At 41.3% G+C, this 24,764-nt stretch overlaps 1 protein-coding gene across 1 annotated transcript; it reads left to right on the forward strand.

The window, feature by feature from the left end:
- The first annotated feature begins 484 nt into the window (after positions 1 to 484).
- LOC112241356 (sialoadhesin-like) lies at positions 485 to 23,492 on the forward strand. Its single transcript, XM_042314988.1, has 10 exons — positions 485 to 557; positions 12,350 to 12,694; positions 12,858 to 13,070; positions 13,508 to 13,837; positions 16,851 to 17,105; positions 22,659 to 22,928; positions 23,030 to 23,117; positions 23,208 to 23,247; positions 23,373 to 23,453; positions 23,484 to 23,492. Exons 1-10 carry the CDS (start codon positions 503 to 505, stop codon positions 23,490 to 23,492), a joined length of 1,686 nt encoding a protein of 561 aa, XP_042170922.1. The 5' UTR covers positions 485 to 502.
- The last annotated feature ends 1,272 nt before the right edge of the window (positions 23,493 to 24,764 follow it).

The following is a 24,764-nucleotide window of genomic DNA, read 5'->3' on the forward strand; positions in this document are numbered from 1 at the left end:
GATGGGGAGGAGGGTTGACATCTATACTGTGTAGGATGTGTGTTTCAACTTTCTACATCCATAACAACCAGCTCTCTAGACTTTGATAGACTCCATGGGCCTTCAATACAGATGGTTTCTGTATTTGTGTGTGTGTGAGAGAGTCACTTGCAATATAGAAATATGTGTTTGCAGTTCTACAAATATGTTCAATAATTGATTGTTGATAATGATGATGACTATTGTATACATTAGGAATTTATTTTGTATCATACTTTGTCAGATTAAATAGACAAACATGCAACACATCACAACACATTACATACATACATAGTGCAATAGACTTACAGACAGACAGTATTCACAGACAACCATATAGCACAATACAACACAAAATGAGCCTGGTTCATTTTCAGTAATGAGGCCCTGTACCCCATTTACAGTTTATACTTCAATGTCTCAGGTGGAGTTATTCACCAGCTATAGTGTTTGTTTCTAAGACTGCAGGGTGAGAGATGCAACAATGGCCTTGAGAACAGCAGGAAGTGTGTTGGTGGTCTTTCTCTGGTCTGTAGCAGGTATGGTCTCATTCTTAACTTTTAGTTGCTTTGTTTAATAATCTACAGACATTTATAAAAGGATATGAATCATAATGTTATTCTGGTGTGTTCTGTTAGGCGTCTCCACTTCACTTTAAATAGTTATCTTTCAAGTGATAAGTGATGCGTATCTGTGATTTCCATTCACTCAACTCAACTATGGCGACAAAGTGGACAAAACATTTACAGTCAGTCATTTAGCAGACAAGCCTATGCAGAGCAACAAAGGTCAAGCGCCACGCCCAAGGGCACTTTGACAAAGTCAAATCGGGGCCCAGAACCAACGACCTTTCGGCCACCGGCCCAAGCTCCTAACTGCCAACAAAGATTCCTTCCCCCTACAGTTCCCAGAGAGCTGCCCCTCAACCATCCTCACTCAAAACATGCATTGGACGTAACAGCGTTGCCCCTCAGTGTCATTCAAAAATGTTTTGTTTATTTTGACAGAATTTTCTACTTTTGTCTTTGACCGTCATTCTATCCCCCACCCAGACACTCCACTCCACATCCCAACTCTCAGTTTCCCTCAGCCCATCCCACCTTTCTCTGCTGGCCACAATCTTTGGATTTCTACACACCATGTATCTTTCAACTATGCTGTGATGTTTAACATACAATTTGAATAGATGTAATCAAATAGAATCCACCGATTGCGAGTTGATTCGTAAGAGTATTAGTATGTTAGTAATTGACTGACCAGGTCTCTCCAGATCTCTCAAAAATGCTATTTGTAGGGTCAATTTTAGATTCAAGTTAACTTTTTGGCCATTCCTGAGACCAGCAACAGGCTACCTGAGGGCAATACCAGAACAAATGGACTATTGATTTTTGCATCCACACAACTAAATCTGAAGAGCTACGATAATTGAATGCCCCAAATATTCAACATTGTTGGTGGCAAGAATTCTGTAGAATAATGTTAGCTGAAAAACAAGGGGTGGCAGGGTAGCCTAGTGGTTAGAGCGTTGGACTAGTAACCAGAAGGTTGCAAGTTCAAACCCCGAGCTGACAAGGTACAAAACTGTCGTTCTGCCCCTGAACAGGCAGTTAACTCATTGTTCCTTGGCAGTCATTGAAAATAAGAATTTGTTCTTAACTGACTTGCCTAGTTAAATAAAAAAAAGAAGTCTTGAGTAGTTTTAAAAATGCACAGTTAGTCAGAAGTTTACATACGCCTTAGCCAAATACATTTAAACTCAGTCTCACAATTCCTAACATTTAATCCAGGTAAAAATTCCCTGTTGTAGGTCAGTTAGGATTACCACTTTATTTTAAGAATGTGAAATGTCAGAATAATAGAATGATTTCAGCTTTTATTTCTTTCATCACATTCCAAGTGGGTCAGAATTTGACATACACTCAATTAGTATTTGGTTGCATTGCCTTTAAATTGTTTAACTTGGGTCAAACATTTTGGGTAGCCTTACACAAGCTTCCCACAATAAGTTGGCTGAATTTTGGCACATTCCTCCTGACAGAGCTGGTGTAACTGAGTCAGGTTTGTAGGCCTCCTTGCTTGCACACGCTTTTTCAGTTCTGCCCACAAATTTTCTATGGGATTGAGGTCAGGGCTTTGTGATGGCCACTCTAATACCTTGACTTTGTTGAGCTTAAGCCATTTTGCCACAACTTTGGAAGTATGCTTGGGTCATTGTCCATTTGGAAAATCCATTTGCGACCAAGCTTTAACTTCCTGACTGATGTCTTGATGTTGCTTCAATATATCCACATAATTTTCCTTTCCTCATGATGCCATATATTTTGTGAAGTACACCAGTCCCTGCAAAGCACCCCCACAACATGATGCTGCCACCCCCATGCTTGGGATGGTGTTCTTCGGCTTGCAAGCCTTCCCCTTTTTCCTCCAAATGGTCAGTATGGCCAAACAGTTGTTTTCGTTTCATCAGACCAGACGACATTTCTCCTAAAAGTAAAATCTTTGTCCCCATGTGCAGTTGTAAACCATAGTCTGGTGTTTTAATGGCTGTTTTGGAGTAGTGGCTTCTTCGTTGCTGAGCAGCCTTTCAGGATATGTCGATATAGGACTCGTTTTACTGTGGATATAGATTACTTTGTGCCCTGTTTCGTCCAGCATAGTCAGGGTCCTTTGCCGTTGTTCTGGGATTGATTTGCACTTTTCACACCAAAGAACGTTCATCACTAGGAGACAGAACGCATCGCCTTCCTGAGCAGTATGAAGGCTGTATGGTCCCATGGTGTTTATACTTGCGTACTATTGTTTGTACAGATGAATGTGGTACCTTCAGGCGTTTGGAAATTGCTCCCAAGGATGAACCAAACTTGTGGAGGTCTGCAATATTTTCTGCAATATATAAGTCTTGGCTGATTTCTTTTGATTTTCCCATGATGTCGAGCAAAGGGGCACTGAGTTTGAAAGGTAGGCCTTGAAATACATCTACACGTACACCTCCAATTGACGCAAATGAGCTTATCAGAAGCTTCTAAAGCCATGACATCATTCTGTAATTTTCCAAGCTGTTTATAGGCAGTCAATTTAGTGTAATTTAGTGTAACTTCTGACCCACTGGAATTGTGGTAGTGAAAATAATGTCTAAACAATTGTTTGAAAAATTACTTGTCATGCACAAGTCCTACTTGCTTTACCAAAACTAGTTTGTTAACAAGACATTTGTGGAGTGGTTGAAAAACAAGTTAATGACTCCAACTTAAGTGTATGTAAACTTCCCACTTCAACTATATCAACTCATACACCCTGTGCCATGGAATCGGTACATTAAAAACCATTTCTTCCCAGCTTCTTTTCAATCTATATGGCACAGCTGTCAACATCCTGGTCCTCAAACAAAACTGGTATACTTTCCTATTTATGCTGTTTTTGTTCCTCCGGCAGTTTTGATCCTTTATATTGGGCAGACACACCAGTTCCCTACCTCCCGCCACTGCCACCTGCCTCCATTTGTGTAATTCTGTAATCAATTGGTTGTAATCTTGGACTGAGCAGACCTTCCCATACAATTCTGATAACTCCATGAAATACATTCTTCCATACCAATTTACAATAATTGAATAACCAAATTCTTTCAACATTTTCCATAAATACAGGTATTTTATCAACCAGCACATTGAGGTCAGCCATAATGTAATATTTGTTCTGTCTTTTCTGGGGATGAAATTGAAATCAGTTCTGCAATGCTTTTTTGAAAAAGAGATACATTGAATGTTTCATTTTCAATTAATTGAAAATTAGACATGGTAATCTGTAAAAAGGCCATTTTTAAACAGTGGTTGAGCATTTCTTAGTAATCCATTTGAGAACCATTTTGGGTTCAAGTAAAACTTTCGTATAAGTGAAGCTTTCAGAGAGTTTAAGTGCTTTTATATTTAGTCTGAACTCACCCAGTTCTAGTAGGACACAAGGTGAGACCCAGATGCAGACACAGGACACAGATGGTTGGAGTCTTACAATGTTAATTCATCCAAAAGGGGTAGGCAAGACAATGGTTGTGGACAGGCAAAAGGTCAAAACCAGATCGGAGTCCAGGAGGTACAGAGTGGCAGACAGGCTCGTGGTCAAGGCAGGCAGAAAGGTCAGGCAGGCAGGTATATAGTCCAGAAACAGGCAAGGGTCAAAACCAGGAGAACTAGAAAAGGATAATAGCAAAAAAAAAAAAAGCAGGAGAACGTGAAAACCTCTGGTTGACTTGACTTAAACATACAAGGCGACCTGGCACAGAGAGACAGGGATAAATACACTGGGGAAAATAAGCGACACCTGGAAGGGGTGGAGACAATCACAGGGACAGGTGAAACAGATCAGGGCGTGACATGTTCATATTAATTATATAGCTACAGTGTCTTTATAAATGTGAAATTTGACTTTGACTCTGATATGGTTCTCAATCAGAGGCAGGTGTTTGTCATTGTCTCTGATTGGGAACCATATTTAGGTAGCCTGTTTGGTGTTGGGTTTTGTGGGTGATTGGCCTTGTTCCTGTCTCTGTGTTACTTTGCACCAGAATTAGGCTGTTTTGGTTTACGTTTTTGTATTTGATTCGTGTTTACTTTGTTTCATTAAACATGGATCGTAATAGCCACGCTGCATTTTGGTCTGACTCTCTTTCACATGAAGAAAACTGTGACAGCCTGTTTCTTTACACTACAATCAGAGCCGGCTGCAGACAATGATCAGCTAGGGGAAATCAGATTTTAAAAATTTATATTTCGAGTGCAATATTATTTATACAGTATAATATATGCAACAAATTTTCTACCAACAGGTTTCAGTGCCAATGCACCACACAACCAATAAACAAAAGCATAATGACTTTGAGCACTTCAATATCATGGTTTGCGTTTTAAAACCACAATCAAAACCCAATCTGGAGAAACAGGAAATACATCCCTCCTTATCTTGTAGGCCTACCCAGTAAAGAAGGCGTGGCAATCTCTGAATGTTGTTGAACTTTTTGGTGTTTTGTAAGGATGTCTCTTTCCTTTCATCAAATGGTCACTTTACAGTTTAAACTGATTGATTTTATTTGTCAGTAATAAAGCACACACACACACATATATAGTGGGGAGAACAAGTATTTGATACACTGCCGATTTTTGCAAGTTTTCCTACTTTCAAAGCATGTAGAGGTCTGGAATTTTTATCATAGGTACACTTCAACTGTGAGAGACGGAATCTAATTGTATGATTTTAAGTAATGAATTTGCATTTTATTGCATGACATAAGTATTTGATCACCTACCAACCAGTAATAATTCCGGCTCTCACAGACCTGTTAGTTTTTCTTTACAGCCCCCTGTTCTCCACTCATTACCTGTATTAACTGCACCTGTTTGAACTCGTTACCTGTATAAAAGACACCTGTCCACACACTCAATCAAACAGACTCCAACCTCTCCACACACTCAATCAAACAGACTCCAACCTCTCCACAGTGGCCAAGACCAGAGCGCTGTGTAAGGACATCAGGGATACACTTGTAGACCTGCACAAGGCTGGGATGTGCTACTAGCCAGTAGGCAAGCAGCTTGGTGAGAAGGCAACAACTGTTGGCGCAATTATAAAATGGAAGAAGTTCAAGATGACGGTCAATCACCCTCGGTCTGGGGCGCCATGCAAGATCTCACCTCGTGGGGCATCAATGATCATGAGGAAGGTGAGGGATCAGCCCAGAACTACATGGCAGGACCTGGTCAATGACCTGAAGAGAGCTGGGACCACAGTCTCAAAGAAAACCATTAGTAACATACTATGCCGTCATGGATTAAAATCCTGCAGCACACGCAAGGTCCCCCTGCTCAAGCCAGTGCATGTCCAGGCCCGTCTGAAGTTTGCCAATGACCATCTGGATGATCCAGAGGAGGAATGGGAGAAGGTCATGTAGTCTGATGAGACAAAAATATAGCTTTTTGGTCTAAACTCCACTCGCTGTGTTTGGAGGAAGAAGAAGGATAAGTACAACCCCAAGAAAACCATCCCAACTGTGAAGCACAGAGGTGGAAACATCATTCTTTGGGGATGCTTTTCTGCAAAGGGGACAGGACGACTGCACCGTATTGAGGAGAGGATGGATGGGGCCATGTATCGCAAGATCTTGGCCAACAATCTCCTTCCCTCAGTAGGAGCATTGAAGATGGGTCGTGGCTGGGTCTTCCAGCATGACAACGACCCGAAACACACAGCCAGGGCAACTAAGGAGTGGCTCCGTAAGAAGCATCTCAAGGTCCTGGAGTGGCCTAGCCAGTCTCCAGACCTGAACCCAATAGAAAGTCTTTGGAGGGAGCTGAAAGTCCGTATTGCCCAGCGACAGGCCGAAACCTGAAGGATCTGGAGAAGGTCTGTATGGAGGAGTGGAACAAAATCCCTGCTGCAGTGTGTGCAAACCTGGTCAAGAACTACAGGAAACGTATGATCTCTGTAATTGCAAACAAAGGTTTCTGTACCAAATATTAAGTTCTGCTTTTCTGATGTATCAAATACTTTTATGGATTTTTGTTTTAGATTCCGTCTCTCACTGTTGAAGTGTACCCATGATAAAAACTAGACCTCTATGCTTTGTAAGTAGGAAAACCTGCAAAATTGGCAGTGTTTCAAATACTTGTTCTGTGTGTGTGTGTGTGTGTGTGTGTGTGTGTGTGTGTGTGTACAGTTATTTAAAATTGACCAGTATTGCACAATACAGTGAGGGACGTATTTCCATTGTGGTCCCTATCTTTAACATAAATGCATATACAATTATATAGATACAGACACTGCAGAAATGCAGACAAAAATGTTTGACCTACAGATGAGTATGAAGGGGGAGTTTAAGTACAATTCTTACAAGCCTTTGGCTGGTCTGTCGCTTATTCTTTAGATGTTTGGGGCTGCTGGTGAAACAAATATTTTAAAATCTGCATAAAAATGTATGCACATTTTCCCATCAGAGTTGTCTCCAACAAATTGACTTTTTGCACTTTTTGAACCCAAGTTCAAATTGATCCCATTTTTGCACATAGCCAAAAGTCTGTAAATCTGTAAATACTTAGTGCACATATAAATAACCTTTGGGATTAACTTCCCATGTAGCAAATAAAAAATACAAAGGTAAATGGGTTTCCATCTCATTTTCAACTCTATAAATATTTTAAACTACAGGCCTACTGATGGTTTTGTCACAAAAACATGTTGCGTTATATAGCGAATGTGCTCTGATATTGGCATGTGCTCTCTAGCCAACAGCTTGCAGAGACAGTGCAGGTGTAGCCTACATACTTTCACCCCCTGTGAAGTTCATCATGCGATTATTATGGACAAAAGTGTACAATTATCTTTATGTCAAACGGCAGCCAAGCATCAATCATGTCACCAGAATAAGACCTCGATAGTTATTGAAAGGAGCATCAAGCTCATCTCTGTGCACTTTCACCCCCTGTGAAGTTCATCACACCCCCTGTGAAGTTCATCACCTCCCTGTGAAGTTCATCACCCCCTGTGAAGTTCATCACACCCCCTGTGAAGTTCATCACCCCTGTGAAGTTCCCCCTGTGAAGTTCATCACACCCCTGTGAAGTTCATCACCTCACACCCCTGTGAAGTTCATCAGTTCATCACCCCTGTGAAGTTCATCACCCCTGTGAAGTTCATCACCCCCCCCTGTGAAGTTCATCACCCCCTGTGAAGTTCATCACCCCCTGTGAAGTTCATCACCCCCTGTGAAGTTCATCACATCACCCCCTGTGAAGTTCATCATAATATCACCCCCTTAATCATCACCCCCTGTGAAGTTAATCACCCCCCTAATAAATGAAGTTAATCACCCCCTTTCCCATGATGTTGTTAATCACCACCCCATTTTCTGTGAAGTTATCACCACCCAATCATGAAGTTCATACTTTTAATTTGCATCACCCTGTGAAGTTAAAACCCTGTGAAGTTCATCACATCCCCTTGGTTGGGAACCTGGGAACCTTTTCATGTCAGGCCATTTTGAGGTTCCTGGAATTAGATATTGGATGAATGTGCGCATGCCTAAAGCAGACTTTTAAAGTAGCCTAATCAGATGACAACATTGTGGCTGGTTGTGTTTATGCCACATATAAAAGGTAATACATTTAAATGATTATTTAGGCTATATTGAAGCCTTACGTCTAATGTACGAGAGGAATAGCTGGCTCGGGATTGGAGAGGAGGCAGATCCTGTTAAGCCTACCTGAATAACTGGGTCTGCCGGGAGAATATATGGCCACATTATCATAGGAGGACTTGGGAGAATGATGCTCTGAAACAGACAGCGGATCTCAGTATCAGAAACACAGCCAGACTGGCCTGCTACTGTGCCTTCCTAGACCTTAGAAATTGTCGATGACCCACAACTGATCCAAATGGAAGGAAACATTCAAATCACAGGGCTTTTGCGCTGTTATTCAAATGACATTTTCACACAGTCTACAGTACAGTAGAAATGTGTACTCACTTAAAAACAATATTGCAACTATTCATTGCATTGTTGTTTGGTAGTCTAGTCTAGGTAGGATCATTGCATTGTTGTTTGGTAGTCTAGTCTAGGTAGGATAATTGCATTGTTGTTTGGTAGTCTAGTCTAGGTAGGATCATTGCATTGTTGTTTGGTAGTCTAGTCTAGGTAGGATCATTGCATTGTTGTTTGGTAGTCTAGTCTAGGTAGGATCATTGCATTGTTGTTTGGTAGTCTAGTCTAGGTAGGATCATTGCATTGTTGTTTGGTAGTCTAGTCTAGGTAGGATCATTGCATTGTTGTTTGGTAGTCTAGTCTAGGTAGGATCATTGCATTGTTGTTTGGTAGTCTAGTCTAGGTAGGATCATTGCATTGTTGTTTGGTAGTCTAGTCTAGGTAGGATCATTGCATTGTTGTTTGGTAGTCTAGTCTAGGTAGGATCATTGCATTGTTGTTTGGTAGTCTAGTCTAGGTAGGATCATTGCATTGTTGTTTGGTAGTCTAGTCTAGGTAGGATCATTGCATTGTTGTTTGGTAGTCTAGTCTAGGTAGGATCATTGCATTGTTGTTTGGTAGTCTAGTCTAGGTAGGATCATTGCATTGTTGTTTGGTAGTCTAGTCTAGGTAGGATCATTGTATTGTTTGGTAGTTAAACAAGATCATTGGGGTTGTTTTTAAACTGTCATCTCATGTTCTTTCTTTGCAATGATGTTTGGTAGTCTGTCTGCCTATCAGCTATTCATATGTTTTCTTTGGATTCATATTGAAAATGGGTGCAGCTTTGAATGATTTTATGTGTAGGTATGATTGCTAATTGTTACAGTTTGGACAAACAGTCCAGGTAGGATCTATTGTCACTATGAATTGTTTGGTAGTTAGACTGGTAGGATCATTGACCTGTTGTTTGGTAGACTATACTGAACTCTGGTAGGGATTATTGACATTGTTGTTGGTAGAGTCTATAGGATCCTTGCATTGTTGTACAGTAGGTAGACTATATTGACCTATGGTAGGTATCTATACTGACATTGCATTGGTTTGGTAGACTAGTCTGAGGTAGGTATCATTGACCTGTCTAGTAGGTAGACTATCTGACCTGTAGGTAGGATCATTGCATTGTTGTTTGGTAGTCTGAGTCTAGGTAGGATCATTGATTGTTGTTAGGTAGACTATCTGACCTGTCTAGGTAGGATCTATTGATTGTTGTTTGGTAGACTATCTGAGGTAGGATCATTGATTGTGGTTGGTAGTCTAGTCTGAGGTAGGATCATTGCTGATTGTGTTTGGTAGTCTAGTCTGTGGTAGGATCATTGATTGTTGTTTGGTAGTCTAGTGACCTAGGTAGGATCATACTGACCTGTGGTTTGGTAGTCTAGTGACCTAGGTAGGATCATTGTATTGACCTGTGGTAGGTAGACTATGCTGACCTGTGGTAGGTAGACTATACTGACCTGTGGTAGGTAGACTATACTGACCTGTGGTAGGTAGACTGTGCATCTCATGTTCTTTGGTAGGTGAGACCTGTCCTGTGCCTAGGTCAGCTATTCATATGTTTTCTTGTGGTAGGTGAAAATGGGTGAGCTTTGAATGATTTAGACTATGGTATGATTGCTAATTAGCCTATTACAGATCTGGACAAACAGACACATACCACTATTGTCACTATGAATGGTGGATTTAGGGACTATATGACCAGTTAGACTGGTAGACTATACTGACCTGTGGTAGGTAGACTATACTGAACTCTGGTAGGTAGATTAAACTGACCTGTGGTAGGTAGACTATATTGACCTGTGGTAGGTAGACTATACTGACCTGTGGTAGGTAGACTATATTGACCTGTGGTAGGTAGACTATACTGACCTGTGGTAGGTAGACTATATTAACCTGTGGTAGGTAGACTATACTGACCTGTGGTAGGTAGACTATACTGACCTGTGGTAGGTAGACTATATTGACCTGTGGTAGGTAGACTATACTGACCTGTGGTAGGTAGACTATACTGACATGTGGTAGGTAGACTATACTGACCTGTGGTAGGTAGACTATACTGACCTGTGGTAGGTGGACTATACTGACCTTTGGTAGGTAGACTATATTGACCTGTGGTAGGTAGACTATATTAACCTGTGGTAGGTAGACTATATTGACCTGTGGTAGGTAGACTATACTGACCTGTGGTAGGTAGACTATACTGACCTGTGGTAGGTAGACTATACTGACCTGTGGTAGGTAGACTATATTGACCTGTGGTAGGTAGACTATACTGACCTGTGGTAGGTAGACTATATTAACCTGTGGTAGGTAGACTATACTGACCTGTGGTAGGTAGACTATACTGACCTGTGGTAGGTAGACTATATTAACCTGTGCTAGGTAGACTATACTGACCTGTGGTAGGTAGACTATACTGACCTGTGGTAGGTAGACTATGCTGACCTGTGGTAGGTAGACTATGCTGACCTGTGGTAGGTAGACTATGCTGACCTGTGGTAGGTAGACTATACTGACCTGTGGTAGGTAGACTATACTGACCTGTGGTAGGTAGACTATACTGTGGTATCGTAAAAGTTAGTGTGTGTAAAAGCGTAGTGCACAATGGAAGTACCAAAACACCTTGATATAGGGGAGGTGCATACAAGATGAGGAGGACATTTAGCTAGCATGGAAGACATTATAAAGTAAACCTGCTAAATAACTAATTTTATCCAGAGATACAACACACTACCCTCCCCTGTGGCCAATAAAAAAACACACAACCCTCCCCAAAGCAACTAAAAATGTTTGACAACCCTCCCCAAAGCAACTAAAAGGTTTGACAACCCTCCCCAAAGCAACTAAAAGGTTTGACAACCCTCCCCAAAGCAACTAAAAGGTTTGACAACCCTCCCCAAAGCAACTAAAAGGTTTGACAACCCCCTCCCCAAAGCAACTAAAAGGTTTGACAACCCTCCCCAAAGCAACTAAAAGGTTTGACAACCCTCCCCAAAGCAACTAAAAGGTTTGACAACCCTCCCCAAAGCAACTAAAAGGTTTGACAACCCTCCCCAAAGCAACTAAAAGGTTTGACAACCCTCCCCAAAGCAACTAAAAGGTTTGACAACCCTCCCCAAAGCAACTAAAAGGTTTGACAACCCTCCCCAAAGCAACTAAAAGGTTTGACAACCCTCCCCAAAGCAGCTAAAAAGGTTTGACAACCACCCCCAAAGCAACTAAAAGGTTTGACAACCCTCCCCAAAGCAACTAAAAGATTTGACAACCCTCCCCAAAGCAATTAAAATGTTTGACAACCCTCCCCAAAGCAACTAAAAGGTTTGACAACCCCCCAAGCAACTAAAAAGGTTTGACAACCCCCCAAAGCAACTAAAAATGTTTGACAACCCCCCAAAGCAACTAAAAAGGTTTGACAACCCCCCAAAGCAACTAAACAAGTTTGACAACCCTCCCCTATTTTGGACCCCCAGTAAATTGTGATGTGTCCCTAACACGTTAGTGAAGGAAATTAAGAAATGTATTAAAATGCTGGAAGTGAATGCTGGAATGAAACTATTAACTATGCAAATGAGCGAGAGCTGTGTACATTCAGGAAATAGATGCCTGGCTCAAGTAGAAGCCTGTCTGTAATAAAGCATTTGTTGTGTTCAGTTATTTACCGGTAATCAAATAAAACGCCCAAACTAATTGAAGTTTTACGGTAGGCCAGGCCTCACTAACTATAGTAGCACAGCACACCTTGATCTGTTGTCTCTCAATCCGTCCCTTAGTCTGTGCCAACAGACCTTGGCTTAATTTTGATACAATTGTGTTGCATGACTTTTTCAGTGGTGCTGGGTCAGGATGGCTGGAGTGTAACTTACACCAAGAATAGAATCTGTGTCTTGAAGGGGTCTTCAGTGGAGCTGTCCTGCTCTTACACATATCCCAGTGGTCATACAGTCACAACAGCCTTCTGGTTCACTGAATTGGGGACTGGTGTAGAACCTGACAGTCTAGGTCAGGACCCAGAGTATTCAGGTCGTCTGGAGTATCATGGAGACAAGAATGGTCAACGCCTGAAAATAACAGACCTGGGAGAGAGTGACTCTGCTGAGTACAAGTTCAGATTTATGACAAATCAGGAAGGAGGGAAATATATGGGCAGTCCTGGAGTCACTCTGTCTGTCACAGGTACAGTAACATTCAATATAGTTAAACTGTTGAATTCCATTTAGTTCAGGATAATTGTCTTGGTTTGTATTTATGTCTGTATAACATAGGATTTCTTCCATCTTTGTATTAGAGTGATAAGTCAGTGATAAAGGGATTTACAGTGATATTGTTTTTTCTCCAGGTCTTCAGGTGAAGGTGACTGGTGGACATCAGGATAAGACACTGACCTGTAGCACCACCTGTACTCTGACTGACAACCCCACCTACATCTGGTACAAGAACGGACAAAAAGTAAAGGAGGACACTTCCAGCCTGTACCCAGACTCCTTTAGTGATGCAGACAGCTACTCCTGTGCTGTAAAAGGCCATGAGGATCTCCACTCTCTTGCAGTGTGTGAGTGTGGACTTTTAAATACAATTTTCATACAAATAAAATGTTGTTTCCGGTTGTGAGATGATTATAATTTTATTTGCTGTTAATGTGCCGTCCACTTCTGCTTTAGTTCCGTATCTTCGTAGGGCTTCAAGATTGCATATCAAATTCATAAGATATATTCATGTTTGTGGGTGAATTTACTTCTACCAGATGCCTTTTATGAAGACCTTTACTCAATATGTTGACACATTGAACACCCTTTCATTTTTATTTATTTTTAAAGTTGAAAAACTACAATGCTGAAAGAGTAGTCACTTCCTGGTTACTTTCACAGCATATCATTATGGTTTTCACTACTAATTGTTTTCCTACTTTATTAACAACATGCGTGTATACTGGTAGGTATTGCAATGACATATTTATGTAAGGTGTTTTGTTGTCTTTTTGTATTTCAGGTAAGAACTGTTGGATTGTGACTTACACCCATCAGAGTATCTGTGCCTTGAAGGGGTCAACAGTGGACATATCCTGCTCTTACACATATCCCATTGATCATGAGATCAAAACTACTTTCTGGTTTACTAAATGGGAGTCTGATATGGATCCTGAAGATCTGAGCTCAGTGCCAGGATATGAGGGTCATATGGAGTACCTTGGGGATAAGAAGAGTGAGGGTACCCTGAGAATCACAGACCTGAGATTGAGTGACTCTGCTGGGTACAGATTCAGATTGATAACATCTGGAGAAAAGTTTGCTGGCTCACCTGTCTCCCTGACTGTCACAGGTAATCTGTCATACATCTGTTACGGTGACCATATTCCCACCACACAGCCAGTCATGAGGCCTGTCAAATTCCACGTGACCGTTTAGTCACGATAATTAATCTTCTCCAAGCTCAGATGCTTCTGATGGTCGTTAGTAGCCTTTCTAACTGCCTGGTACTCAGCAATATTTTGTCCCTCTAATAACTCTGACATCAATGCAAATGTGATCGAAAATCTAACCAAACATGAGCTCATGTTGTGCAACATTTCTATAGGCTGTACAATTACGTGAGGAAACTGAGTGATGGCCTCTATTGAAAAGAGGAGGATCCCATCAGCTTTCTATAGGCTAAACCTACTATACTGTATTTATTTCTCAACTTTCCAAATTTATATAGTGTCAAAAGACACGCGCAGGTGTCTGTAATCATGACCGGGTGTGGCCTGATATCATTGGTCAACTCTCATATATTAAAATAGCATACAAAAAACATAAATGGATAGCGTACAGTCATAGATACAATTTGGCCACATAAGCCCACAAACATTTACAATAGCAAAATCACAAGAATGGCTTCAGATCAAAGTCCACATTGAGACCGAAGGGAGCAAGGGTCTTTAAATTAAAGATCCAGGCAGCCTCTCGTTTTAACAATAAATTGTTGAGGTCACCCCCTCTCCTAGGGAGGGTGACATGTTCGATGCCAATATAACGCAGAGACGAGTTTTTGCACATAATGGTGCTACGATACTTATTATTCACATAATTTTTTACCACAAGGACAAGTTATAAGATAAATAACTGCCTTAGTGGAGCACGTAATAACACCTTTGATTGGGATCTGTTTCCCTATTTGGTGGTGTTTGAATGATCTACATTTATAAGTGCCATTGCATTGAGCACAGCCATTACACTTGTAGTTTCCATCCATTAGGGGCGCAAATAGACGTGGTGCAGGGATATCTTGGGGTGGTAAATCAGAGTTTACCAATTGATCTCTGAGGTTTCTGCCCCGTGAGAATACGACCAAGGGAAGGTCCTAAAACACATTACAGAGACTATCATTGGATCTTAGAATGTGCCAATGTTTGTGAACGATTCCCTTAATTTGTTCAGTGCACCTTGAAAAAGGTCATGTCTCGTTATGTTTTGAATTTTCTCAATGACTGTATTAATCGGACCATTTTTGTACCCCTCTCCTTGAATGTTCTCTGCGTCTCAGCCATATTTCTTTCTATCTTCTTTTTTTTTACAAACTCTTTTGATTCGACAGAATTGGCTGAAGAGCAAACTGTTTTTCAAGGGAACAAACTTTTACGATCAGTAGGTTTTCTGTAAAGATCAGTGCATAGAACATTATCTTCAAACAAGATCAGAAGATCAATAAAACTGAAGTGATGGCTATTTAACAGTCTGATGGCCTTGAGAGAGAAGCAGTTTTTCAGTCTCTTAGTCCTAGCTTTGACCAACCTGTACTGACTTCAGCTTCTGGATGATAGCGGGGTGAACAGGCTGTGGATTGGGTGGTTGAAGATCCTTATGGCCTTCCTGTGACATCAGGTGCTGTTGTTGTCCTTGAGGGCAGGCAGTGTGCCCCCGGTGATGCATTTGGCAGACCGCACCACCCCTGGAGAGCCTTGCAGTTGCAGGCGGAGCAGTTGCTATACCAGGCAGTGATACAGCCTGACAAGATGCTATTACTATAATTACCTTATTAAGGGCAGTCATACAGACACAGTAGTGGTATGTCACAGAAAAGTACCTAATTTAGTATTGCACATAAGAGGACATAATACACAGTTAGTGCAGAAAGTGTTCAGACCCCTTGCCTTTTTCCAAATGTTGTTACATTACAGCCTTATTCTATAATGGATTAAAGATCACATTTCCATAAGTATTCATAACCATTACTCAGTACTTTGTTAAAGTACCTTTGGCAGCAATTACAGCCTCGAGTCTTCCTGGGTATGGCGCTACAAGCTTAGCACACCTGCATTTGGGGAGTTTCTCCTATTCTTCTCTGCAGATCCTCTCAAGCTCTGTCAGGTTGGATATGGAGAGTCGCTGCACAGCTATTTTCAGGTCTCTCCAGTGATGTTCGATCGGGTTCAAGTCCAGGCTCTGGGTGGGCCACTCAAGGACATTCAGAGACTTGTCCCGAAGCCACTTCTGCATTGTCTTGGCTGTGTGCTTACGGTTGTTGTCCTGTTGGAAGGTGCCTTTTGGCAAACTCCAAGCTGGCTGTCATGTGCCTTTTACTGAAGAGTGGCTTCTGTCTGGCCACTCTACCATAAAGGCCTTATTGGTGGAGTGCTGCAGAGATGGTTGTCCTTCTGGAAGGATCCCCACAGAGGAACTCATGAGCTCTGTCAGAGTGACCATCGGGTTCTTGGTCACTTCCCTGACCAAGGCCCTTCTCCCCGATTGATCACTTTGGCCAGCTCTAGGAAGTGTCTTGGTGGATCCAAACTTCTTCCATTTAAGAATGAGAGCAGCCATTGTGTTCTTGGGGACCTTCAATGCTGCAGAATTGTTTTGGTACCCTTCCCCAGATTTGTGCCTTGACACAATCCTGTCTTGGAGCTCGACGTGCAATTACGTCGACCTCGTGTCTTGGTTTTTGCTCTGACATGCACTGTCAACTGTGGGACCTTATATAGACAGGTGTGTGCCTTTCCAAATCGTGTCAAGTCAATTGAATTTACCACCATCAAGTTGTAAAAACATATCAAGGATGATCAATGGAAACAGGATGCACCTCAGCTCAATTTCGAGTCTCATTTCAAAGGGTCTGAATACTTACGTAAATAAAGGTATTTTTTTAATTCATTTGTACAAAAAAAAATCTAAAAACCTGTTTTTGCTTTGTCATTATGGGGTATTGTGTGAAGATTGATGAGGGAAACAATTATTTGAATACATTTTAGAATAAGGCTGTAACGTAACAAAATGTGGAAAAAGTCAAGGGGTCTGAGTACTTTTCGAATGCACTGTATAGGAGGACCATATTAATTGTTTTATTTTTACTCTAGATGTTGTGTTGGAGATGGTTCCTACATCTGTGTCAGAGAGTGAGAGTGTCACACTGACATGTAGAACCAAATGTACGCTGGACCCAATCGCAGCATTTATTTGGTATAAGAATGGACAACCTATACCAAACAGCAACACCTACTCTCTTGTCTATAGCCTATTCTCAGTCAGCAGTGAGGATAGAGGCAGATACTCCTGTGCTGTAGAAGGCCATGAGGATCTCCCCTCTGCTGAAGAGACTCTCACGGTCAGATGTAAGTTTAAACATTTAGTTTGGTATTATAACATTGTATTGACAGACATTAGCTCCACATGATACTTGAATTGATCATCCTCAATAAAAGGGTGAATCTAAGAGTCATTGTGTGGAGGAGTACAGTTGAAGTCGGAAGTTTACATACACTTAGGTTGGAGTCATTAAAACTTGCTTTTCAACCACTCCACAAATGTCTTGTTAAAACATCTTTGGGCTGCAATCCCGTTAACGGGATGATATGACAACAGCCAGTGAAAGTGCAGGGCGCCAAATTCAAAACAACAGAAATCTCATAATTAAAATTCCTCAAACATACATATATGTAATAACCTTTTTTAAATAATCTTGTTGTTAATCCCACCACAGTGTCCGATTTCAGATATGCTTTTCAGCGAAAGCACCACAAACGATTATGTTAGGTCACCACCAAGACACCACCAAGCCACCACCAAGCCATTTTTCCAGCCAAAGAGAGGAGTCACAAAAAGCACAAATTGAGATAAAATTAATCACTAACCTTTGATGATCTTCATCAGATGACACTCATAGGACTTCATGTTACACAATACATGTATGTTTTGTTTGATAAAGTTCCTATTTATATCCAAAAAGAGTTTACATTGGCGCGTTACGTTAACTAGTTCCAAAAACATCCAGTGATTTTGCATAGCCACATCGATTCAACAGAAATACTCATCATAAATGTAGATGATAATACAAGTTATATACATGGAATTATAGATATACCTGTCCTTAATGCAACCGCTGTGTCAGATTTTTTTTTTTTTAAACAACAGAAAAAGCAAACCATGCAATAATCTGAGACGGCGCTCAGAAATATAATGCAATTAGCCGCCATTTGAGTCAACAGAAACCAGAAATTACATGATAAATATTCCCTTACCTTTGATGATCTTCATCAGAATACACTCCCAGGAATCCCAGGTCCACAATAAATACTTGATTTGTTCAATAATGTCCGTTATTTATGTCCAATCAGCTACTTTTGTTCACGCGTTTGGTACACTTTTCCAAACGCTGGTGCTGGTCGACCATTTCTTCGGACAAAAACTTCTAAAAGTTATATTACAGGTCGAAGAAACATTTCAAACTAAGTACAGAATCAATCATTAGGATGTTTTTATCATAAATCGTCAATAAAGTTCCAATCGGAGAATTCCTTTGTGTCTTGAGGAGGAACGGAACACAGGAAGATATCATGTGCTATGCGCGTGACCAGGAAATGGCTCTCTGCCAGTAAGCTGACTCATTCTCTTATTCAGTCCCACAACACAGTAGAAGCCTCATTCAAGTTTATATAGACAGCTGACATCTAGTGGAAGCCCTAGGAAGTGCATCTTCATTCATATCCCAATGTGATTTCAATAGGGAATGGGTTGAAAATATACCAACCTCAGATTTCTCACTTCCTGTTTGGATTTCTTCTCAGGTTTTTGCCTGCCATATGAGTTCTGTTATACTCACAGACATCATTCAAACAGTTTTAGAAACGTCAGATAATAATAATTTGCATATATTAGCAACTGAGACTGAGGAGCAGGCCGTTTACTCTGGGCACCTCTGGGCACCTTTCATCCAAGCTACTCTCTTGGCAGGCATATGAAGTTTTAACAAACTACAGTGGCTTGTAAAATGGCATTTTTCCTATTTTGTTGTCTTACAACCTGGAATTAATTATATACAGTGCCTTGCGAAAGTATTCGGCCCCCTTGAACTTTGCGACCTTTTGCCACATTTCAGGCTTCAAACATAAAGATATAAAACTGTATTTTTTGTGAAGAATCAACAACAAGTGGGACACAATCATGAAATGGAACGACATTTATTGGATATTTCAAACTTTTTTAACAAATCAAAAACTGAAATATTGGGCGTGCAAAATTATTCAGCCCCTTTACTTTCAGTGCAGCAAACTCTCTCCAGAAGTTCAGTGAGGATCTCTGAATGATCCAATGTTGACCTAAATGACTAATGATGATAAATACAATCCACCTGTGTGTAATCAAGTCTCCGTATAAATGCACCTGCACTGTGATAGTCTCAGAGGTCCGTTAAAAGCGCAGAGAGCATCATGAAGAACAAGGAACACACCAGGCAGGTCCGAGATACTGTTGTGAAGAAGTTTAAAGCCGGATTTGGATACAAAAAGATTTCCCAAACTTTAAACATCCCAAGGAGCACTGTGCAAGCGATAATATTGAAATGGAAGGAGTATCAGACCACTGCAAATCTACCAAGACCTGGCCGTCCCTCTAAACTTTCAGCTCATACAAGGAGAAGACTGATCAGAGATGCAGTCAAGAGGCCCATGATCACTCTGGATGAACTGCAGAGATCTACAGCTGAGGTGGGAGACTCTGTCCATAGGACAACAATCAGTCGTATATTGCACAAATCTGGCCTTTATGGAAGAGTGGCAAGAAGAAAGCCATTTCTTAAAGATATCCATAAAAAGTGTTGTTTAAAGTTTGCCACAAGCCACCTGGGAGACACACCAAACATGTGAAAGAAGGTGCTCGGATCAGATGAAACCAAAATTGAACTTTTTGGCATCAACGCAAAACGTTATGTTTGGCGTAAAAGCAACACAGCTCATCACCCTGAACACACCATCCCCACTGTCAAACATGGTGGTGGCAGCATCATGGTTTGGGCCTGCTTTTCTTCAGCAGGGACAGGGAAGATGGTTAAAATTGATGGGAAGATGGATGGAGCCAAATACAGGACCATTCTGGAAGAAAACCTGATGGAGTCTGCAAAAGACCTGAGACTGGGACGGAGATTTGTCTTCCAACAAGACAATGATCCAAAACATAAAGCAAAATCTACAATGGAATGGTTCAAAAATAAACATATTCAGGTGTTAGAATGGCCAAGTCAAAGTCCAGACCTGAATCCAATCGAGAATCTGTGGAAAGAACTGAAAACTGCTGTTCACAAATGCTCTCCATCCAACCTCACTGAGCTCGAGCTGTTTTGCAAGGAGGAATGGGAAAAAATGTCAGTCTCTCGATGTGCAAAACTGATAGAGACATACCCCAAGCGACTTACAGCTGTAATCGCAGCAAAAGGTGGCGCTACAATTTTTCAGTTTTTGATTTGTTAAAAAAGTTTGAAATATCCAATAAATGTCGTTCCACTTCATGATTGTGTCCCACTTGTTGTTGATTCTTCACAAAAAATACAGTTTTATATCTTTATGTTTGAAGCCTGAAATGTGGCAAAAGGTCGCAAAGTTCAAGGGGGCCGAATACTTTTTCGCAAGGCACTGTATATATATATATACGCTAGCAACTCCCGCTACAACTACGGGCTCGGTACAGACAAAGGTTGAAAGTCATGCGTCCTCCGACACACAACCCAACCAAGCTGCACTGCTTCTTAACACAGCGCCATCCAACCCGGAAGCCAGCCGCACCAATGTGTCGGAGGAAACACCGTGCACCTGGCAACCGTGGTTAGTGCGCACTGCGCCCGGCCCGCCACAGGAGTCGCTGGTGCGCGATAAGACAAGGATTTCCCTACCGGCCAAACCCTCCTAACCCGGACGACGTTAGGCCAATTGTGCGTCGCCCCACGGACCTCCCGGTCGCGGCCGGTTACAACAGAGCCTGGTCGCAAACCCAGAGTCTCTGGTGGCATAGCTGGCGCTGCAGTACAGTGCCCTTAACCACTGCGCCACCCGGGAGGCTATTAAAATATATTTTGGGGGTTTGTAAATTTTGATTTACACAACATGCCTACCACTTTGAAGATGCAAAATATTTTTCATGTGAAACAAAAAAGAAATCATTTTAAAAACTGAAAACTTGAGCATGCATAACTATTCACACATGCCTTTTGGTGAACACTTGTTTGGTTATTTTTTTCTTTAAGCAATGGCTTTTTTCAGTCCACTCTTCCCAAAAACCCAGCTCTGTGGAGTGTACAGCTTAAAGTGGTCCTATGGACAGATACTCCAATCACCGCTTTGGAGCTTTGCAGCTCCTTCTAGGTTATTTTTGGTCTCTTTGTTGCCTCTCTGATTAATGCCCTCCTTGCCTGGTCTGTGAGTTTTGGTGGGCAACCCTCTCTTGGCAGGTTTGTTGTGGTGCCATTTTCCTTCCATTTGTTAATAATAGATTTAATGGTGCTTCATGGGATGTTCAAAGTTTATGATTTTTTTACAACCCAACCCTGATCTGTACTTCTCCACAACTTTGTCCCTGACCTGTTTGGAGAGCTCCTTGGTCGTCATAGTGTTGCTTGCTTGGTGGTACCCCGTAATGCAACAAATTAGGAAAACGCCAAGGGGGGTGAATACTTTTGCAAGGCACTGTATAGTTTTGGCAAGTCTGTTAGGACATCTACTTTGTGCATGACACAAGTACGTTTTCAAACAATTGTTTATAGACCGATTATTTCACTTATAATTCACTGTATCACAATTCCAGTGGGTCAAAAGATTACATACACTAATTTGACTGTGCCTTTAAACAGCTTGGAAAATTACACAATTTCAGATGTCATGGCTTTAGAAGCTTCCGATAGGCTAATTGACATCATTTGAGTCAATTGGAGGTGTACCTGTGGATGTATTTCAAGGCCTACCTTCAAACTCAGTGCCCCTTTGCTTGACATCATGGGAAAATCAAAAGAAATCAGCCAAGACCTCAGAAAAAGATTGTAGACCTCCACAAGTTTGGTTAATCCTTGGGAGCAATTTCCAAACACCTGAAGGTACCACGTTCATCTGTACAAACAATAGTATTCAAGTATAAACACCATGGGACCACGCAGCCTTCATACCGCTCAGGAAGCAGATGCGTTCTGTCTCCTAGAGATTAACGTACTTTGGTGTGAAAAGTGCAAATCAATCCCAGAACAACAGCAAAGTTAAAATGTGATGTGAAGATGCTGGAGGAAACGTGTACAAAAGTATCTATATCCACAGTAAAACGAGTCCTATATCGACATAACCTGAAAGGCCGCTCAATAAGGAAGAAGCCACTGCTCCTTACCGCCATAAAAAAAGCCAGACTATGGTTTGCAACTGCACATGGGGACAAAGATCATACTTTTTGGAGAAATGTCCTCTGGTCTGATGAAACAAAAATAAAACTGTTTGGCCATAATGACCATCGTTATGAATGGGACAAAATTGATCCAACTTATTGTGGGAAGCTAGTGGAATGCTCCCTGAAATGTTTGACCCAAGATAAAGAATATAAAAGCAATGCTACCAAATACTAATTGAGTGTATGTAAACTTCTGACTCACTGGGAATGTGATGAAAGAAATAAAAGCTGAAATAAATCACTCTCTCTACAATTATTCTGACATTTCACATTCTTAAAATAGTAGTTATCCTAACTGACCTACGACAGGGAATTGTTACTCGGATTAAATGTCAGGAATTGTGGAAAAACTGAGTTTAAATGTATTTGGCTAAGGTGTATGTAAAGTTCCGACTTCAACTGTACATTTGTGGAAAGTTAATATAATATTTAACTGACCTAATTTGTACTTTTACTATATCCAATGTATTTTACACCAGATGGTCCATGGAACACCTCAGTATCAGTCAGTCCCTCTGGTGAAATAGTGGAGGGCAGTTCAGTGACTCTGACCTGCAGCAGTGATGCCAACCCACCTGTGGACAAATACACCTGGTACAAGAAGAATATAGCCTCACCAAAAGCATCAGGACAGAGTTACAGCATCACTGACATCATCTCTGAGGACAGAGGAGAATACTACTGTGAAGCTAGAAACATTAAAGGGACAGAGACTTCCATCCCTGTCCATATTAATGTCATGTGTAAGTATGTCATGTTCTGTCTATTTCTGGTGCTCTGTGATATGACTGATTTAACAGATATATGTTCTAACCTATTGACACCTAAACCCATGATCCTGCAGCAGTGTTTCCCTGGGTTCCTGTAATGGGGGTGGGGGCTGTCCTGACTGCTGGAGCTCTGCTCCTCACCATCTACTGCACTCTGAAGAGGTGAATCTTTCATTGAGATATACTGCATTAGTAACACAACCTCCACTAGAGGTCAGTAGAGAGCATAACTCACTCTGTTCCTCTTTACAGGAGATCCACAGGAGGAAGTGATGCCACAACAGACACACAGGTGATTATATCAGTTACACCTCCACCTTCACACCTGGTGATATTAATCTACTGTATCACGACAGTCTCTTTCACACTATTTTCACTTTTACTATGTTCTCTCTCTCCATTTCCCGCTCACTCCAGAGTGTCCACCATGACCCTAACAGTGACACGTACACAGGTCTGAACGTGAAGACCAGTTCAACTGACTACGACACTCTGGCAGTAAGTCTCTTATTATGTGTTTGTGTTTAGAGAAAATGATAGAGGTGTCTCAAAGTGCTCATGCATTTCCCCTCCCTCCCTCCCTCCCTCCCTCCCTCCCTCCCTCCCTCCCTCCCTCCCTCCCTCCCTCCCTCCCTCCCTCCCTCCCTCCCTCCCTCCCTCCCTCCCCCCCTCCCTCCCTCCCTCCCTCCCTCCCTCCCTCACACCCTCCCTCACACCCTCCCTCTCTCACTCTACAGAGTGTCCATCCTGACCCTAACAGTAACATGTGCACATCTCTGAAGAAGAATACCAGGTCACCAGAGTGACATCCAGGCAGTAGGTGTGTGTGTGTTTGTTCCTAAACATTTTATGAAGTGGTGTATAAAGTGCTCCTTCAGTGTGTCTTTGTTCAGAATGTGAGAGACTCACCCAGTGACACATCCCCCTCAAATAGATACTAAGCCACCATAGAACCTGGACTGAAGAGAACCACCACAGAACCTGGATTGAAGACAACCACCACAGAACCTTGCATTAAAATAATCTATGCCGAACCTGGACCTAGGATTTCCAGACAATGAACTTTAACTTCTCCACAAACATTGAAGTTTAATGTTTTTTCCTTGTAACGTTAATTATATATATTGAAGATAAATAGGATGGATTATATTCTACTCTTTTACAATGGGACATTTCCCCATTGTAAAATATGTATAATATTAAAAACAGCTTTTAATATGTTTTGCTTTCGCACCTAGTTGCTCCTGATGTGTTAATTGACTTACTTTGTATTGCTGTCAGACATTATTGTGCCATGGCATTTATGAATATTAATATCACAATCACACTTGATTTATGGTGACATTTTTTATGATTATTTCCAATACAGTGTGATTCAGTGTAAATTATGCATTATTATGCATTTTGTTGTGAATTAGCTCAAAGTTTAAGACAATAAAATGTTTTAAACTTTAAAGCCATAAAATGTTGCTTTAAATATTACAGCCTAGTCTGTCTTTATCATCTGTTAACTTGAAAATCTTAAAAATATGAATTTATACAAGTATCCCACAATACAGTAGAGTAGAGCACCCCGCCCTCCATTTGGCAAATCTGACCATAATTATATCCTCCTGATTCCTGCTGACAAGAAAAAACTAAAGCAGGAAGTACCCAGGACTCGCTCAATACGGAAGTGGTCAGATGACGTGGATGCTACGCTACAGGACCTTTTTTTCTAGCACAGACTGGAATATGTTCCGGGATTCATCAAATGGCATTGAGGAGTAAACCACCTCAGTTATTGTCTTCATCAATCAGTGCATCGAC

Source organism: Oncorhynchus tshawytscha, unplaced genomic scaffold (assembly GCF_018296145.1).
Source record: "Oncorhynchus tshawytscha isolate Ot180627B unplaced genomic scaffold, Otsh_v2.0 Un_contig_493_pilon_pilon, whole genome shotgun sequence".
Lineage (NCBI taxonomy): Eukaryota > Metazoa > Chordata > Actinopteri > Salmoniformes > Salmonidae > Oncorhynchus > Oncorhynchus tshawytscha.

What these genes read in the sequence shown, in the direction of transcription:
- LOC112241356 (XM_042314988.1), top strand. Translation starts at nt 503, where the DNA reads ATGGCCTTGAGAACAGCAGGAAGTGTGTTGGTGGTCTTTCTCTGGTCT. An exon ending in TCTCCACTCTCTTGCAGTGT is followed by an intron (nt 13,071 to 13,507) that starts GTGAGTGTGGAC and finishes TTTGTATTTCAG; the next exon opens with GTAAGAACTGTTGGATTGTG. An exon ending in TGTCTCCCTGACTGTCACAG is followed by an intron (nt 13,838 to 16,850) that starts GTAATCTGTCAT and finishes TTTTTACTCTAG; the next exon opens with ATGTTGTGTTGGAGATGGTT.